Source organism: Callospermophilus lateralis, unplaced genomic scaffold (genome assembly GCF_048772815.1).
Source record: "Callospermophilus lateralis isolate mCalLat2 unplaced genomic scaffold, mCalLat2.hap1 Scaffold_2339, whole genome shotgun sequence".
NCBI classification, from domain to species: Eukaryota; Metazoa; Chordata; class Mammalia; order Rodentia; family Sciuridae; genus Callospermophilus; species Callospermophilus lateralis.
In genome coordinates, this window is record NW_027513226.1 from 71,939 (window position 1) to 85,965 (window position 14,027).

At 36.9% G+C, this 14,027-nt stretch overlaps 1 protein-coding gene across 1 annotated transcript; it reads right to left on the reverse strand.

Annotated features, from left to right (window-relative positions):
* Positions 1–4,732: 4,732 nt before the first annotated feature.
* LOC143390368 (olfactory receptor 2L13-like) lies at positions 4,733–5,671 on the reverse strand. Its single transcript, XM_076842788.2, has one exon. The coding sequence runs from the start codon at positions 5,669–5,671 to the stop codon at positions 4,733–4,735; it is 939 nt and encodes a 312-aa protein (XP_076698903.2).
* Positions 5,672–14,027: the final 8,356 nt, after the last annotated feature.

Sequence of the window (14,027 nt, forward strand, 5' to 3'; positions counted from 1 at the left end):
GCCTCCTCCTTGATCTCAGGCCCACAGCTCCTGGGAATAAATGAACACTTGTTAGACAGCGGCAATGTTTCACTGAGCCTAAACTTGCACATAACAGTAACTTTATACAATGGAATTTCCTCAGAGCTACACAAAGCTCCTAACATTACATATTCCAACTTAGTATGTAACTGAGGAATAAGCTGCATAAAGTTGCTAAATCTGTAACATGTCTAGTAATACAAGGAACAATATGTATTAATGATACCAATATAACCTATTGATATAAATAAAGCTAGCAGCTCAGGTGAGCAGCTTTGCTTTTGCCTGTGCATTTTGCTTCTTTCTCCTTTTATTTTCTTTACACCTGTGGCTCCCTTGGCTACAGAGGAACCATAAGATGCTCCAAGAAGACTGTTTGCACAATGTTAGAAGAACAAGCTAATATTACTGTGTACAAGCCTGTACATAGAGCACATGTATGAGTCCTGCGGCTGAGCTGAACTCTGTGCTAATCCAGTCACCATCTCAGCCCCTCAGCTTTCATGCATGCTCAGAGATAAAATGATGAAAAGCCCACATAGCACAGCACAGCTCTCACAGGGGCTTTCTTGGTGTGGGACACTGTGTTTGTGTACATGTCTCATGTGCCAAGGCAGCACTGGGAAAGAAAGAACAAGGGAGTAGGAGGGGAAGGGCAGTATTAAGATATGGAGATTGATGAGAATCTGCTATGGCGGGAATATCTCTCCCCTCCCAATGCATATACCAAGATCCTCACCCTGCATTGATGGTGAGTATAAGGTCATGAACATAGGGACTCACAAATGGAATCAGGGCCATTGAAAATTAGCTCCTAGTGAGCTTGCTCATGCTCCACCACGTGAGGACATAGAACAAAGGCACCATGTTTAATCAGGATGCAGCCCTCACCAGGCACTGCATCTGCAAGAATAGATTCACATTGCTTACATGTTTCCTACCTTGAATGCACTAAGATACAATCACAACTTGGATGCACTAAGGTACAATCTCTGCTGTTCTTGTCAGGTTCCACCAAGCATGACACAGACATGAGGCTATCAGAGATCTCTGTACTCATCAGGCAACTGAAGATCAAAACCACAAAAGGATACTGAATTCAGCAAAAGTGCTGAGTGCAGGCCCTGTTCTCATTCCAGGCGGTGAGTGTTGGAGGGAAGAGGAGCCTGGTCCACTGTTCTCTGACACTCTGTGGCCTTGGGAATCTCATGCATCTCTCTGAACTTTATTTGTTGGAAAGCAAAATGTCAGCATTGTTCCCTGTAATATCAGTAATGCCATCATTGAAACTGAGCTAGCAAATTGAACTCTTGTAACACCCATTTAAGGTAGACCTGAGATGCCAGATGAAAAGCAATAAAGTCACTGCTTTGGGAATTGCCCCAGTAGGTCATGCAAACTGTATTTTTTTCTTTACAACTCTATTTTTTTTTCTTAGCATGTTTTTTTGGAACTGTCAACCATAACCATAAGATTGGACTTATACAGTAGCTGGTGAACCCATCTTTAAGTGATTTCCAGTTTTCTTAATGAATTGTGCAGATTCCACTTCAAACTTCTTAAGATTTTGATATGAGGTATATATGAAATGATCACTTTTAAAACAATGTAAGAATTTTCAGAGTGAAATCTAATCATTTTCAGAAATGATTAGATTAGCAAAAGTGTGACCTTATCAGTGGATTAGGCCACTAGCTACGTGGTAACTATAGGCAGCAGAGCATTACTGAAGCAGGTAGGTTCCTCTGTGTGTGCCTTTTTGAGTTTATATATTGCCCTGATGAATGCAGTGCTCTCACTCTCTCTCTCTCTCTTTCTCTTTCCCTCTTCCTCTCCCTCTGCCTCTCCTCTCTCTCTTTCTCCCCCGCCCTCCTTCTTGACCCCACCATGAGGGCAGCAGCTTTCCTCTACCATGCCCTTCCTCCATGATGTGCTTCCTGACCTTGGAGTCAGAACAATCAAATTGACTATATAGACTCAGATCTCAGAAACCATGGGTTACAAATAAAATTTCCTCCTCTGTGGTTTTGACATCAGGTCTTTTGGTCATGGCAACACAAAACTGACTAAAACAGAGTTTTAGTATATGGCTCCTCCACATACTAGAATTTACTCAGTCTTTTCACCAAGATTCTCCAAGTCAATCCTAGTTTTTATTCCCAGATAAAATTCCTTTGTTGGAGATTCATCTGTCTATATGTAGTTTTTTGCTGTTTTATTGGTTTTCACACTGACATTTCAAAGATGGGCAGAGATGATGTAATTTTCATTACAGCAACTTTTTGCTATCAGTAAGCATGCACATGTCAAGCCCATCAGAAATGATGTTCTGAAATATTTTTCTAGTAAGTCCTCTGGATCAGGTGAATTATAAAGTAGAGCCCACCCACATGCAACTAAATTCAGAAGCTCTCCTTCCCCTCAAGTCCCCGACATTCAGAGAAGAAATGTCGAAATCTGTGGCATTGCTCAGATTTCTGCAATCTGCTAGGTTCTTTATTAGCATCTACTCCATATAGTCTTGAATGTTGTGCAATGATGCATCTCAGGGATACTTATCAAATCATCTTCCTCTCAGCATCCTGGTTCTCTACTCAACATGCATAATTGTGGCCACATTTTTAACCCAATTGCTAACCTGCAGCCATTATTTTGTACTTTCTTTCATTATTTTTTTCCTTGCAACTGTTAGATGAAAAATTTATAGCACATTGTATCTATTCAAGTTATTTCTAATGCTCACTGTACTGGTCTTTAATATATTAATTAGGAAAGTTTGATATGAGGAGAAAGAAATGAGTATTTTCTTATCTTTTTCATCACAAATGTAGTTAAGCACTGTGATAACATGGAATGTAGCAACAATTAACTTATAATATCCACCTAAATGCTAATAAGCCTTTTTAATGCCTTTATATCTACAGGAGAAAAAGAACTTATGTTAAAGAGTAGATGTATAAGTATCTGAATATTGAGTACTTAAGTTATTTTAGTGGACAAAGATGTATAAATGTCTCATAAGTTGGATACCGGTTTGATATTTGTGCCTTAACCCGAATTCTTCTATTCCTTTTTCAGAACCCTAAACAATCATGAAACAATCTCACTTTTCAGTCAAATATTGAAATATTGTTTTAATTCTCCGCAAGCCCTGTAGTTACTACCATTAGTTTCTAAAGAACTTCCTAGCCACAGTTAAACTCATATTTACAATCTTATTGTAGTACCTGGGGTTCTTAATTCAAGGGTAAAGAAATAAATTAATCTCCATTGAGACAAAAAAGATCATTCTGAAAGATATCTGGTTGCCCATTAAATCTTCAGACACAAAAGAAGCAGGCTGGATGTGTACACCCCAAGAACAGTGCCAGAACAGGCATGAGGCAGCATTATTAGAAGATGTCACCTGGTCAAACCTCACTCCAGGACTGTCAGGTCAAGGCAACTCAACACAACCCATAAGCACAGGTTTGGGGGATGTGGACAACATATGGGATGGAGAGTTACTCCAGGAAGGAGTTGGGTATATGGTTGATGGCTCATGGAACTGACCAGGCAAACAGGAAGAACGGGATACAGTGATACAAGGCTGCCAAGGAAATGTTTGATGTTGACACTAGTGTGCCCTGTTGGAGGCCCAGGAATTACTTAGGTTTTAGGGAATCAGAGACCCCATGTCCAGCTCAGATGAGCCACTGATAACAAATGTCAAGGATAAATATTTAGTAAAAGCAAGGAACATGGCAAGTAGACAATCACAGAATAGGAAAAAGGCAAAGAGAGAAAATTGTGGCGTTGGTACCTGTAGCAGAAAGAGCTTCTTCATGTATTATGTTCCTGGAGAAAGATTACAGGTGTGAATAATTATGCTTCCTATTCCATTTGGATTTCAATATCTACAAAAGTTAAAACTAAATGTTAGGAGAATACAACTTGTTGTTGTTATTGTTTTTGACTTTTTTCCACATTGGTACAGGGGATTAAACTCAGGGTACTAAACCATTAAGCTACATTTCCAGACCATTTAATTTCTTTTTTTTTTTAATTTTGAGACATGTCTGCATAGGATTCTCAAAGCCATGCTAAGTTGATTAGGCTTCCTTTCAATGTGCAATCCTCCTGCGTCAACCTCCCAAGTTGTGATTTTCGGCACCACATCCAGGTGAAATCGTTGTTTTAAGAGTATAATTCCTTGTCCTAAGACCAGAAACCATAGAGAGAATAATAATCCATATGTGATCCTGAAGGAGAGGACTACTAGCCAACCAGAAGTGCTGGATATTTGGAGACCCAGGCCCCATGTTGTTGTGGGAAACTTGAAATGTACACAGTGCAAGCTGCTAACAGGATATAACATGCAGTGCTGGAAAACATAAAATAAAAACACAGGATACAAGCACAGCAAGGGTATAATGTCAAACAGAAATAATATTTCAATATCAGTTTATTATTACTTTTAAATATTATGTGAACAAATAGCATATTTTATATTACATATAATAGGATAATAAACATTGTCAATGTTATCATTGAGTTTTCAATTAAATATATTAATTATATATAATAATATATAATTTAATATAACATTTAAACATGTTACTAGAAATCTAATTACATATGTGGAATAACATACATCTATATGTCAGCAGTGCTCTAGAGAGTTCCAGTCTGCATGGAGAGAAGCCGTACAGAGGAGCAGGGACGGCCATGCTCATTTCTTCTTGGAGGAGAACATCCCACACACTCTTCTTATGGCTCCCAACACCTCCTTGTTCCTCAGACTGTAGACAATGGGATTGAGCATGGGGGTTAGGATGGTGTAGAAGACAGCTAAATTCTTATCCTCTTCAGGTGAACGAAAACTCTTGGGCCGAAGATAAGTGTAGGCAAAAGGAGCATAGTAAAATATCACCACAGTTAAATGTGTGGAGCACGTGGTGAAGGCCTTTCTTCTTAATTCCTTTGACCTCATGTGGAAGACAGCAAAAATTACTCGTCCATATGATGCTGTGGTGCCAAGGAAAGGAAGGAGGAGAACCAAGAGTGCACTAAAAATAACCATGTACTCATAGATCCAGGTGTCCGTACAGACCAGACGCATCATGGCTGGGATGTCACAATAGAAGTGACTGATGGTCCTGGACCTGCAGTATGGAAGATGAAGAGCATACACAGTGTGTACTAGGCCATTGAGTGAACCTAGTGTCCAGCACCCAAGGATCAGTTTCACACACATTCTTTTGCTCATATATATGTGATAATGCAGGGGGTGACAGATGGCCACAAAGCGGTCATAGGCCATGGAGGCCAGGAGTAAGCCTTCAGAACTTGCCATGGTGACAAAGAAGAACATTTGCACACCACAGCCCAGGAAAGAGATGCTCCTCTGGCCAGAGAGGAAGTTGATGGCCATCTTGGGGACAGTGGAGGAGATGTACATCAGGTCCATGAGGGAGAGCTGGCTGAGGAGAAAGTACATGGGAGTGTGGAGCCGGGGGTCCAAGAAGATGAGGGCAGTCATCCCTGAGTTCCCCAAACAGGCGAGAACAAACACAGAGATGATCAGGAGCAAGAGAAGTAGGCCTTTCTGATTTGGGGGAAACAACCCCAACAAAATAAAGGCATTTGAAGTATGGTTCCAATTATCCATAAAAACCTATTTTCTCAAATTCCTTGAAAAGAAATGAAAATTGAGCATTTAAGATGAAATGAAACAGTAAAGGGAAAAAAGAAGAAATTGCCTTTATTAGTGTTTATTTAAAATTAATTATTTTAATTTCAACCTGTACCTTTTCTTAAATTTATTTTGAGACCTGAATTGAATTTTCCTTCCCCAGTTCTCTCTGATAACCATTTCAGCAAGTCATAGGCACATACATGCTCATGAAATACAAAGTTTAATATGACACACAGCAAGGACAGTTGAATTTGCTAGAGCCTTCCTGCCTGATGACTCCCAGTAGGAGCATTCCTAGGACTATACACTAGGCTCAGCCTCAGAAGAAGCCAGGATCCTGCTTTTCCAGCTCCCCAACTCAGCACTCAGGTTCACCACAGACATGGCCTGTGGGGCACAGAAGTGCCCTGTGTACTTGAGTCTGCATCCTCAGTGACCTCGCCTCCTCCACACCTTTAGTGCTTGCTGTCCCCTCCCCACTGGCACTGCTGCAGCTGAGTAAGCCAGGGTCTTCTCCCAGAGCTTTGCTGCTCACCTCCTAAACAGAAGCTGCTCAGCTGGCCCTAAAAGGGGGTCACCATCCAAAGCATTATTTTTGTCCTGTGATGATATAGTGTGACCTATAATATCCATACTTATTATAATATATCCTTTGGATATTGTCTCCTCCCTAATGAGTTTTCTATTTTCTGAAGTCTTATAAACTCATTTTTCCTTTTTTACATGTGTGTTTGTGTAAGGAAAAAACACATGATAAAAATAACAGGTTACAGTAATATGCAAGATTTTTATTCTATTTTTCATAGCAGCAAGCACCACTTTATGTGGTGATGGATATACCAACATGGGTTTTGATAACAGAAACACATAGTCAGAGGCTTTTTTTATGTTTATATAGAAATCTTTGAGATGTCATTGCTTGTATGAACACTTTTTTATATTACTTCATTTATCTTAATCCATATAGAGCCCAATTATGTAAATATAGACACTGATGTCTTCATTTTCTAAGTATGAAAAGTAAAATTCACCAATTAAAAAAGAAATTTTTGAAGCTACAGTGTGTACTCAGAGTAGGAATTGAGCCTGTGTGACTCCTTTACATTTCCAATCATTTTTTAACTATTTGGTAAACTCTTTACTGTTTCTACACATTCAAAACAATTTCTATAACTATCACTGTCGTCCATAAGATGAGGCCTATTTTCATATCTGAGAGTAGGTCAGAGCACATGGACCTTAAAGAGGAAGTTCTTTTGTTCTCCCTGTCCTGCACTGCAAGTTTTCATCTTGTCATTTAATAAGGAGGCCTATGATTACATTTAGAATAGCAGCTACAGAGAGTTCAGAGTAACATAAAAATATAGATGATAATTGCTGTATTAATTATCTTTTTTTTTCCTAAATTGAAAATGCATGTGCATTTTCAATTCAATGCATGAGTATATTGACTTCAGGATCACATTCATCTGTATTGAAGATTTTGCAATCTGGAACTTTGGAGTTACATATGAGGGTATAATTCCTTTGAAGACCAGAAAATTTCTATATTGGGTATTGGAATTTATTTTATTTCCTATAATATCTTCAAACACCACTCTTTTTGTTACATTACAATATGGAGAATATTGCTCTCTGATTACAAGCGTTCTCAAGGATTAGTGTTTCCCTTGATTATTTTATAAGACATGTTATATATAAAATATTGAGAGTTTAAAAATATAACCTTGATCTGACAGAACTCAATAGATACAACTGCGGCAAGTGTAGCTGGATGAGTTCATTTTGCAAAACTTACAAAAAAGCAAAACTAATTAATACAATGAAAATTAATGGTCCCTGAAAAAATGTTACAGTCAGCCCTGGACTAAAAAGTGAATTGTTTGACTGAGCCTAGGCTAACTCAGTTCCAATAACCTCATGGAAAAGCTTTGAAGATGGAATTAAGTGAGATTTGGGTTTAGCTTATAGAACTCTGAATAAGTTTCCCTCTCCTCTCTTCCTTTTATATTTTAAATTCAAAAGAGGTAGACACACAGATATTAATCTCTCAATTAAGTTCACACTCCTGGATAGCAGTACATTCTAAAATTTTAATGGTTTCACATCAAATAATTTTACATTTACACTCCCTCTTATATTTTACATTTTGTTATACCATGGCCTATTCTGTGTGCAAAATAAGTGATTCCTAATGATGAGAAAATATCAATTCTAAAATATTTCTTGGTTAAACCTAACTCAAATTAATTTAGCACAATTAATTAATTTTGATTTCATTTTGTGAAATTCTTCAGACTGGGTTTTGAGAGATGAGTTATTTTAATTACAATGTACCCTGCTAAAAGTCCATTGAATACTTTGAAATATTTAAACCCAAAGCTGTGCTCACACTCTGCCAGGATAAGCAAATAGGTTCTGACACTGAGCAGCTGGCCTGGATCTCACCCAGCTCTCCTGATGTGAGGAGCCAAAGGTACCAGGAGGGAGTTCTCAGAACACACTCAGTGCCCATGGCTTCCACTTCTAGTATTCTCTTATGCTGAACTCTCAGAGCTCCTCACCTTGGGAGCTGCTTCCTTATTGCTTTGCTCAGTCATCTCCCTCTTCTCTTCCCTTGTTCCAGTAAAACAGACTCAAACATGCCACACTTACTTCTGGAGAGTGGGACAGAAGGATGAACTGCTGCCTCTGATGCACAGAACCTTCCTCCTTCAAGCCTTACATGTCCTTCTTCCTCTAATGGATCCCCAGGGTCCAAACCCATGGGAGAGAAACTTGGTCATTTCACCTGACTTTGCTAACTTCAAGGTGAACTTGGTTGAAGTGTGGAATAAATCAGCCAACCCAGTCAGCTGCCACTCTCTCCTGCTGCCCAGAATTAGTCTCAAGAGGGATGAGCTCAGTCATTCCAGAACAGGATGAGGAGATGTAGGGGTGTTAGGTCATGTCTAATAAAACCTCGTGTTTTGTAAGTTAAAACCTGAGGATCAACAAGAAGCAGTGTTGAGCTGGGTGATATCAGCTATAGTAGTGAGAGCAATTACCTTCTATAGTCTAGTCAGATTCTTAAGCAAATTATTGGCTGTGGTGGCTGAATTAAATGACAAAATATCTTTTTCTATATGAGGAAAGATATCAATTGATTTCTGAAAATATGAATGAGGAAAGCAATTCTCCTAAAGTAAAGGTTGACTTTGAGGTTTTGTAATAAAATGAGGATTTGGAAGCACAGTGGTTTCTTCCAGGCAGCTCCAACACTGACTAGGGGAACAAACTGGAAAAATCCCTTAACACTTTTCTCTCTTGTCAATGTTTTTTGGTTTTTGTTTTGTTTGTTTTTGTTTTGTTTTTCTATTTGGTACAAGAGGTTGAACCCAGTGGTGCTTAAACAATGTGCCACATCCTCAGCCCTTTTTCTATGTTTTATTTTGAGACAGGATCTCATTAAGTTGCTCAGGCCCTTGCTAAATTGCTGAGGCAGGCTTTAAACTTGTGATCCTGCTCCCTCAGCATCCTAAGCTGCTGGAATGACAGGCATGTGCCACCAACCCTGACAGTTGTCAACTCTTTAAACAAGACTAATTGGAGGGACATTCTGGGAACAGAATGGAAGTATGCATGCAGATGTTTGCTCCCTGTTGCACGGGTAGCAGTGACAGATGTGAGGATCTCTTCCTTTCCTGGCAAACTACAGATTGGTACACCAGGGAAGCGTATATTTCATGTCATCTGTGGGTCTTAACTGTGACCTGGCTCTCATCATATATGAAGAAAATATTCACCCTTTGACTTTCTGAGTCTGTCTTTTCCACAGAGTATATGTTTTCTTGTTCCCTCAGTTTACTGTCAAATGCCATAACCTCATTTTTCTTTATGGCTGAGTAAAACTCCATTGTATATGTATAGCACATTTCCTTTGTATATTCATCTCTTTTTTTAAAGAGAGAGAGAGAGAGAATATTTTAATATTTATTTTTTAGTTTTCTGTGGACACAACATCTTTGTTTGTATGTGGTGCTGAGGGTCAAACCCAGGCCACAGGCATGCAAGGCGAGCGCGCTACCGCTTGAGCCACATCCCCAGCCCAATTTATTCATCTCTTGAGAGGCACCTTTCTCACAATATGGGCATCATGAATTTTCCCACTATAATCATTGATGTCACTGTAGACTTTTGGTGATCTTCCACACAGCTTTTAAAGTGGTTTCATTAATTTGCAGTCCCGTAAACAATGCATGAGTGTATTTTCCCCATATCTTCACCAGCATTTATTATTACTTATATTCTTGATAATGTCCTTTCTGACTGGAGTGACATGAATTTTCAATGTGGTTTTAACTTCAATTTCCTAGATTCTTATGGATATGAAACTTTCTTTTTCATGTATTTGTTGGCCATCTATATCTACTTTTGAGAAATGTCTGTTTTGTTCTTTAACCATTAATCCATTTGGTTATTTGCTTTTTATGGTAAATATTTTGGATTTTAGAAGAATGGCTGGTGAATATTTTCTCTCTTTTTGCAGGCTGTCTCTTCATACTTTTTTTTTCTTTTTTTGATGGTGTAGAACTTTTTATCTTGATGCTGACCCACTGATTGACTGTTGCTTTTATTACTTGAGCTTTAACTTTCTTGTTAAGAAAGTTAATACCTGTGCTGATGTTTTGGAGTGTTCACCCTATGTTTTATTCTACCTTTGCAAAGTTTCTGGTGTATTTCTTTGATATTTATTGCACTTTGAGTTGGTTTTTGTATAGAGTAGGGATCTAGTTTCATTCTTCTGCAAATGGACATCCAGGTTTCCCAGCCCCGTTTTGTTAAACAGTCTGTCTTTCTCCAATGTTTTTGGGAACTTTGTCAAGTATCTGATGACTTTGTTTATGTCAGTTGTCTCTGTGTCTTCTATTTTATTCAACTGTTCTTCATGTCTGTTTTGAGACCAATATTATGTGGATTTTGTATAGTTCTGTAGTATAATTGAAAATTTGATATTGTGACACTTCCTGCACCACTACTTTTGTGAAGGATGGCTTTGTGTACTCTGGGATTTTTATTCTTCTAAAAGAGTTTTAAGGTTATTTTCTCTTCTTCTTTGAAAAATGTCATTGTTATTTTGTTGAGGGTTCCATGGAATCTGTATATTGCATTTGGAAGTATGGCCATTTTGACCATATTAATTCTACCTATCCAAGAAGGGCAGTCTTTCCATTGTCAATGTCTTCTTGAATTTCTTTCTTTAGTGTTTGTAGTTTTTATTGCAGAGATCCTTCAGCTTCTTCATTGAATTCATTCTAAAATATTTGTTTTTGTAGTTATTGTGCATACGAAAGTGTTCCTGATTTCTTTCTCACCAGATTTGTTATCACACTATAGGAAAGCAATTTTTTATGCATTTTGTTTTTGTGTCTGGCAACTTTGCTGAATGTCTTTATCAGTGTTAGAAGTCTTCTGGTGGAGTTTGAAGGGGCTTCTAGATACAGGATCATGTCATCGGCAAATAGATAATATGAATTATTTCTTACCTATTTGTATAGTTTCAGTTTCCTTGTCTTGTGTCATGTCTCCTGAAATAGATTCAAGACACATGTGGAATAGTAGATATAAGAGTGTCCATTCTTTCCATATTCCTGATTTTAGACAAAATCCTTGATTTTTTTTCCAGTCAGTACAATGTTGGCATTGGGTTTTTCATTCATTTCCTTTAAACTGTGGAGGTAAGTAAGTATCTTGTATTCCTTTCACTGTTATGGTAACTTTTTCCACATATTCAACATTAATGAATACTGGATTTGTTGAATGCTTTTTCTGCATTTATTGAGGTGATTATGTAATAATTGTAATAATTATTGTCCTTAATTCCACTTATGTGGTGGATTATACATATTGATTTGTGTGTAGAATCAAACCTGCATAACTGGGGTAAAAGTTGTTCATGGTGGACTTAATGTGTTTTTACATGTGATTTGGTCATATTTTATTTTATTGGGGGATTTTGCATGTATGTTTACTAAGTACATTCTTCTGAAGTTTTCTTTTCTTGATGTGTTTTTGTCTGGTTTTGGTGCCAGGGTGATATTGGCTCCATAGAATGAACTGGTAGTGTTTCCTTCTTTCTATTAATGGAATAGTTTGAGGAGGATTGGATTATTTTAAGTTTAAGGTCCAGTAGAACTACTGTGGGAACCCATCCAGTACAGCAGTTTGTCTTTTTAAAAGGCTTTTGTTCTCTGCTTCAATCTCATTGTTTGATATTAGTCTATTAGGTTTTCTGTTTCTTTCCGGCTCAATTTATGAAGGTCATATGTGTGTAGGAATGTTTCCATGTCTTCGTTTCTCCAAATTATTAGAGAATAAGTTTTTCAAAATAGTTTCTGATGATCCTCTGGATTCCAGTAGTGTCTGTGGTAATATTTCCTTTTTATGTTAGATTTTGAAATTGCACCATTCCTTCTTATTTTTAGTTAGTTTGACTAAAAGTTTAACAATTTTATTTGTCCTATCAAAAATCAACAATTTCATCAACCTTTTATGTTGTTGTAGCTGTTGTTTACCTTAATTTCATAGATTTTTGTCTCTCCTTTCAATTATTTCCTGTTTTCTACTGAGTTTTGGTGTTGGTTTGGTCTTTTTTTATGTCCCAGAGATGTAAAGTTAGATTATTTATTTGGTGTCTTTCTATTCTTTTAAGGTATGCACTCAATGCCATGAATTTTCCTCTATATTTTTACTTTATCATAAATTTTAATAAATTCTATCACTACTCTCATTTACTTTTCAGTATTTTCTACTTTCTCCCCTGATTTTTTCTGCTAGCCATTTATCATTCAGAAGCATATTATTTAATCTCCAAGTCCTAGCATAATTTCTGATTTTTAATCTTTCATTGATTTAATTTTATTGCATTAAAATATGCATGTATAAATATACCACAGTAAATCTTATCACCATGTACATCCACAAGACAGCAATTTTTAAAGACTTTAATTAAGTAGCAGAAAGATCAGTGGATGGGACAGGGGGATAAGGAAGGGAAGTACTGGTGACTGAATTAGAACAAATTATCTTCTGTTCTTTTATAATTATGTCAAAATAAACTCCCATCATGCATAACTAAAAGGAATGCACACAAACAAAATTTTTGAGAATCCTTATGAAAAACAAGACAACTAAAGGAATGCACAAGCTTTTCAATAAAATCATAGCAAAAAATAAATTCCATACTTTTGGAATGAAATTGAAATTCAAATGCAAAATACATTTAGAACCCTGAATAGGAAAGATTTTTAAAAATCCTCTTTAAAATAAAAATGCCTAACCTATAGTATAAAGATATACTTTTAAAATCTAAAAAAGAAAAGCACATGTCACATTTACAGGCAAGCTATTCAACTGATTTTCCAGGCCAGGCAATAAATTGGAGAAATTCTGAACAAAAAGAGGTACCCAACAAGAATTTCATACCCAGGAAAACTACCTATCAGTCTTGGAGATGAAATCAATCTTTTCAATTACAAGAAGAAACAAAAACAATTCACAGTGATTAAGCCTACATTACAAAATTATATATTGAAATATTTCATCCCAAATAAATGAAATATAGACATCAGAGCCATCCTAGGGTCCAATCTTACTAGAAGAATAGCAATTGTAAGAAGAAACAAATCTGAATTAATTATTAGAAATAAATCAAAATGGCAAAAAATACAAATCATCTCTCTATAATAATACTGAGTGTAAATGGTTTAAGCATTCCAGTCAACGACTTAGATTGACATAGTGTTTTTACAAACAAACAAACAACAAACAAAAACTAACGAGAGTATTTTAAAAAGCCTTAACTGTGAAGACAAAAAGTGTCAAGTTGAAGAATAATCCATGTGTGTTGTTGTCTGTATAAAAGGATAATTGCAAGCATGGGTCACTGCATAACTGGGTCATTCTACCCAAGAGCTGGCCACAGCAGTGAGGACATGTATGCCTGCACACTGTATCCTGCCACCTGAGATTTTCTGACTAATAAGCTTCAGCATTTCTCTTGGTATCATTACAAAATAGCTTGAATTGTATTTAAGGTCACTAATAGTGATTATTTATTAGAATATCATTCTCCAACAACAGATTTTTCAGGTGTAAGAATGAATAGAAATGTTTTTCAGAAGATTAAAATTATCTCATGAGGGGTTCAGGAGATAGAGGAGGGGAGAGAAAGAAGAGGTACCCAGGAACAACACTGACCAAAATATGTTGTTATATTACATGAAAGAAAATACACTATTACGTATAATTAAAATGTGTTAGTGAAAAAAGAAAATAAACAACAACTAAA

Excerpts from the sequence above, each read along its gene's own strand:
- LOC143390368 (XM_076842788.2), bottom strand. The coding sequence starts at position 5,671 with ATGGATAATTGGAACCATACTTCAAATGCCTTTATTTTGTTGGGGTTG.